This window comes from Geospiza fortis, unplaced genomic scaffold (genome assembly GCF_000277835.1).
Source record: "Geospiza fortis unplaced genomic scaffold, GeoFor_1.0 scaffold203, whole genome shotgun sequence".
Taxonomy (NCBI): Eukaryota; Metazoa; Chordata; class Aves; order Passeriformes; family Thraupidae; genus Geospiza; species Geospiza fortis.
In genome coordinates, this window is record NW_005054385.1 from 2,557,905 (window position 1) to 2,563,732 (window position 5,828).

Below are 5,828 nucleotides of genomic sequence, written 5' to 3' on the forward strand. Positions count from 1 at the left end.
AGGAGCTTGTACTTTCCTTAATGCAAATCTTTTAGGATAGAAGATAAAGGTCCTTAGTATCTAAGATGTAGCCAGAATTTCATCCTCTTCAGCAGTGTATGTATGGACTCACGAGGAGCCAAGTGGTAACAATACAAATAAGTGCACACATGCTTGGAGCACTTGAAAACATTGATTCTTCGCTATGTAACCCAACGAATAAATGAATTTTGTTGAAGTAGTACATTCATATACACTTTCAAAGTTTGTTTTCTCTTCATAAATGGGTATTTTGAAGCCTAGGTCAAAGTCTGACTCAGAACTCTAGAAGCTATCACCTGCATAGGCAGTATTCTCCAAGTTCCCCTTTAGAAACAGGAGCTACTAATTTTAAAATCTGCTGATGCTGTGTAGGGAGCTAACATGGACCACGTGGTCAGCTACATGCAATTACCAGTTAACATGCTTAGTACTATGGCAGTTTCTTATCAAACAGAATTTGTGTCCCTGCTTAGATGAAACCCTTGGTTTATTTTGGACACTTCATTGCTCTTGTTCTTTTACTGAATGTAATGCACAAAGAAACTGTCAGAACTATTAGCACCTTATTTTATTTAACAGAAGCTAAAATCCTGCAGCAGCTATCAAAAATACAAAACAACGTGAAGAGACTTCAGCAGCAATTGAAAGATGTGAAGCCTACACCAGAGTGTAAGTCAAGACAACAGGTTTAAAAACATTTTCCTGTACAAACAGGTTTCTTGCATAGTTGTCTTTCTCCTGCGGACTTGGGATACTTCTCCAGTCTTTAAGATGTTGCAGGAATCTGGAAAGGGAAGACTAAACCTAGAAATCATAAAAGACTGTGCAGTTCTGTGTGGAAACAGAAACTTACTTGTCTTACAAGTGGTGTGTGTTTGTTCCTTGAGGTGGTTGAAAGCCTGATTTCCTATCTGTAACATTTGCCTTATGCAAAATAAACTTGGTATTCTACTACCATGTAATTCCCTTTGATCTGGTAAGAGATCACAGAGTAGGTTCTACAGGGAATTCATTTCTAGCCACTGGTTTGAAATGTAGACTGGAATATTCCACAGAAAGTGCTGCAGCAGTTTGTTCAGTTTGGATGTTTTAAAGCTTTTGGGAAATAGGTTCTGAAAGAACCATCCTCATGTGGTACCTACTACCTTTTGTGGAGCTCAGGTTGAGGGCCTCCTACTAGCTGAGGGCTTTCTGATGCTAGATAAAATGCATCCCATTTCATTTATTCAGTGCTTTATCTATTAAAAAAATCATTATTTACTTGAACTGTCAGTTAAGATACTAAGGCATGAAAGCTGAAAGATTAGATTTAATTTATATAACTTTACCAAAATACAGGTTAGTTGAACTGCATTCAGTGTGCCCATAGAGATGTTAGGCTGATTTAAAAGAGATTTTAGTCTAATAATATAATCTAATCTAATGGGTGGATTTTCTTCCACTGCAAAATCTATCTTCTCTGGACAGCTGTATTAACATCTTAAGTCAGGACAACAGCATGCTGACAGTACAGGACAAAGTCTTACTCTGATGTTTCTTTATCAGCTTTGTAAAAGTAGTTACCTGCAGGTTAAATAGGATTGCTGTAATGTGGTACAAACCAGAGTTGAGTGTGCTTAAGTCATTAACTGCATTGCTATGAGAAACACAAGTGGAACTCTAGGATAGGTCTGTCTTAGTTTGGGCATCAGTTGAAGGTTAGTCAAGGTGAGACTTCTTTAAGGGAAATAAACATTTACATTGGGATTTGCATCCAGTTAGCTAAGTCCTTTCATAAACACACCTTTTGGATAAATAAGAATTTGTCTTTTAAGGCTGTTTGAGATGGAAATGTATGTTTTTTTGTACAATGAGATATGTATCCTGAAAGTCTCCACAAGTCCTGCATTTCTGGATAGTGCTGATAAATAACATAGACTTCTTAAGTTATATGCTTTTTTTCTTCTTTTCCTTTTTTAGTTGTTGACAAGATCAAGGAAATGATGGAAGAAATAGAAAATGCGATCAATGCTTTTAAAGAGGAACAGAGGCAAATGTATGTTTATATGTGCTTCAGCTACTAGAAAAAGGGCTGTTATAAGACACAATGAAAACTTTGCATTAATCTAGTGAACTGTTCTTATGATTTACTCTTTTGGTAGTGATTCCTGAGGTATGTAAATCAAAGTACAAGCTGTCAGAGTTAGCATTTTGATAAACTGACTTTTAGAGAGTATGTTTATACAGCTATTGCACTATTCCAATGTAACAACAATTTGCCTATGAATAGGCTTTTTAGAGAGGCTGTAGAAGAGATTAGATTGTGGGGGTTTTTTTTGTTGCTGTTCTGTTTTCTAATCAGGTTTTGGGGTTTCTTTTTCTTTCTACTGGTGTCAGGAGGGGATTGAGTTAATTGTATGCATGCCATAAATGTGTTCTTTCAGTAAAAGGGTAACTTAATTCTCATTGTGTAGGGCTTTATTACTGGATCATTGCAACTGTGCTGTTACCACTTCAGTTCTTAATCTTTGAAGAATAGCTCTTGTGTGGCATTGAACAATTCCAAAATTCATTTTTGGTGAATGGACAATGAATACTGGATTTTTTTTTCTTACACTTCAGTGTTTGTCTCTTTTCAGATATCAACAGCTTTTGAAAGAGGAAAAAGCTGTCATTAATGAGCTCAGTCTCTTTGAGAGAAAAGTGGAACTGTGGGCATTAGGGAGCTCAACAGCAGAAAAAGTTTGGAAATTACCATCAGCCAGGGTCACAGTTGATAAAACACTGAAAAATCATCTACCTGAAGAAGTAATAGAGTTTGAAAAATTTCTTCAGCGAACAGGGGGCCGGCAAGGAGGCTGGGATGATTATGATCATCAAAATTTTCTGAAAATACGGACAAAATACAGAGGAAGGCTGTCTTACATGGATGAAGCTCTTGAGTATCTCAGTGGAAGAACAAAAGAAGATATAGAACAGCATGACAAATGGTATCAAGAATATGTAATTTTACATGAAAGAAAGAAAGAGGTAAAATACCCCCTCTAAGGCTTTTGAAGATTTCAGAAAATATACTTATTTTTGAAAGGCATAATCTCTTGTTTTTGTATCTGCCTCTCTGGTTGTAGTGCTAGGCAGATTTCTCTTACAGTTGATGGTATATAACTGAGGTCTTTATCATCCCCAGTCTGCCAAAGTATTTGTCTTTAATAAATAATTACAAATAGGCAAAGACCTAACAACACGGAGAAGTGGCCCGTGTATTGCCAAAGTATATTACAAACGCTTTTGAAGTCAGTGATCTTGCAAGCTGGGTGCCAAGCCCAGAGCAGTTAGTGATCCTGTCTTCCTGTTATATTTGTCTCTAAGAATGTGTGTCCCACTGTATAGGCAATACACCTAAGACAGACTGACATGCAGAATTATGATTCCCTCAAGAACTATCTAAGTAATAAAAGGCATACTGACATAAGAACAACTATAAAACAGTGGGTTAATTGGAAAGAAAGCAAGAACTGAGATACATTTGCATTAAAAAAGTATATTGCATCAACATTCATAACTACCTGAAGTTATTACGATTGCTGTAACTGTTTTAGCAGACATATGTTGAACCTGCTTGTGTGATCCACAGAATAGGAAAAAAAAGAGAAAACACATATAGGTGCTTCTTGGTTTTAGGTTTTGCCTTCAGTAGACTTTTAATTCCTATGTGCATATTTTGTGTTCTTGGAACAAATGTCTTCATCAGATTGAATCAATGTGAATATGTAAAATTTTCATGAAACTTCGGATTTTTTTCCTATGGTCTCTTGCAGTCAATTAAAAAGTGGAAAGAAAAGCAGCAGCAAGCAAAAGAAAGAAACTTGAAGGAGAAAGAGAAATCAGAAAAAATGCTGAAGGAAAGATGGCTGCAGCGTGAAGAAGCTCAGAAGCAAAAAGCAGAAGAAGAAAGAAAAAGAAAACATGCTGCAGTTGAAGTCTGGAAGAAACAAAAAGTAGTAGCATTTGCAATAGATCAAGCATCACAACTAAAACTAGAAGAGAAAGAGAAAAAGCAACAAAAAGAGCGCCAAAGCCATGTGAAGTTATTGTTGGAAAGGAATACCTTGCAAAAAAAAGTAAAGGAAGAACTTGAAAAGCTTGAAAGTGAGAAGAAAGAGGAAGCTGAAAAGGAGGGAAGGAAGAAAATTGCTGCAGAAGAAATTTCTAAGTTTCAAGAGCATGTGCGTAATTTCACCTCCATTTTTGCATGTCGTTGTTTTAAATTTGATATGTCCTACTACAATATAATCAGTTAAACAGGTTTTAAAGTCCAAGTACTATTCATCTAAATCCATTATTGATTCATTACAAATAACAGCATCTATTGCAGATAAAGAGTATGAAACTTGATTTTAGACAAAGATGCTCCTTTTCTTCAATAGATACTGAATTCTATAAGATTACTCAAGATCATATTTCTTTATCCATATAGAAGTGCTTTTATTTCTTCAGTAAATATTTTTTTTGAGAAAAACTACTTGGGCTATGCTGCCTAAGAAGACTTCAGAGGACCTGAGTGCTCTATTCAGATGGGAGGTAGAAAGAATTGTTTGAATATCCTGCAGTTTTCAGTATCTGTTAGGCAAAGTCAGATCCCATATCAATGTAAATGCAATTACTGGAAAGTTGGTATTATTGTCAGCATTCATATTGAAGTTTTATAAAAAGAGTATGAACTACTACTTTTTTATTTCCAAGCCACATAACTGTAGTTTGTTTGTGCAGGACAAGCTATAGCATGTAGCTACCTAGTGAAACCTTATTTTTTACTATTACAATAATTTGAAAACAAAAACAAACAAAAAACAAACCAAAAATAAACAAAACAAAAAAAAAAGCTGTGAAAAGGCTGCATCTATATTTTTACATCATTTGTCTTACTTACAAAGAAAAGTTTGCTTTTTCGCTCATTATGTTTCAGGATCTACATAAACTGGAGCTAAGGGTTCTACAGAAACACACTAAAGAAATAGAAAAACAGGAAAAAGAAAAAAGATTGGCAAAGTTAAGAGAGAAGGTAACTTTTTGTTTGTTTTAACCAGGGATGTGTGCAGCTTGGTGGTTTAAGCAGACTTTCTTTTCATTCATCTAAAAGGCAATTGTTTTAAATTATCTAACTAGTTGATAAAGGAAAACAAAAAGTCATGCCATGTTATCAGTAGACAGAATTGCAGCAGGCATAGTTGTTCCTGTTTAAAATAAATGGGGAAAAATCCCTAGAATTTATCTCTCACAGTAGTATTTCACCGGGTAAGGCCTATAAAAGTGACCTCTAAAATGGGTGGTGGCTTTCATTTTTCATATAGCTTTCTACCATTAGTTAAATAAGTAGGCTGTCTCCCAGAAGCATTTTGCATATACTGGGTTTAAAAAGAGTTTAACCTTTTAAATTATTAAAATTTAATGTGAGCAAGTGGTGTCACTGTCTTCTACAGTGAAGACCCAGTGAGCATCATGGAACTGCTTTTGTGAAGAACGAAAGAGGCTAATTATTTTTGGCTGTTTGTTTCACTCTGAGGTCGAGGTTCGGGTGACCAGAGACCGATCCAGGTTGAACACACCTTCCAAGGGCTGGGAGGAATGCAGTCAACCGCTGTTGCGTGTTTCTCAGAGGTGAGGAGGGGACCGATGGATGTGCAGCATGATACAAGCGCACTTTTATATTTTAAGCCTTTTTGTTTTCTTGTCAGAGCTGTCCCAGCCTGGAGAGGAGGGTCCTAGCTGCTCACCAGCCTGTCCCAGCCGCAGTACGGAGCAGCAGCCAGCACGGCCCGACCCATGGC

At 36.3% G+C, this 5,828-nt stretch overlaps 1 protein-coding gene across 1 annotated transcript in view; it reads left to right on the forward strand.

Annotated features, from left to right (window-relative positions):
* Window positions 1-5,828, forward strand: part of CCDC112 (coiled-coil domain containing 112) — a 12,512-nt gene extending 6,684 nt beyond the window's left edge. Inside the window, exons 4-10 of the mRNA XM_014308789.2 lie at window positions 601-690; window positions 1,981-2,056; window positions 2,640-3,030; window positions 3,819-4,226; window positions 4,967-5,062; window positions 5,564-5,658; window positions 5,736-5,828. Of these exons, the coding sequence (XP_014164264.2) occupies window positions 601-690; window positions 1,981-2,056; window positions 2,640-3,030; window positions 3,819-4,226; window positions 4,967-5,062; window positions 5,564-5,658; window positions 5,736-5,766 (1,187 nt within the window). The 3' untranslated portion in view covers window positions 5,767-5,828. The remainder of the gene's footprint in view (window positions 1-600; window positions 691-1,980; window positions 2,057-2,639; window positions 3,031-3,818; window positions 4,227-4,966; window positions 5,063-5,563; window positions 5,659-5,735) is intronic.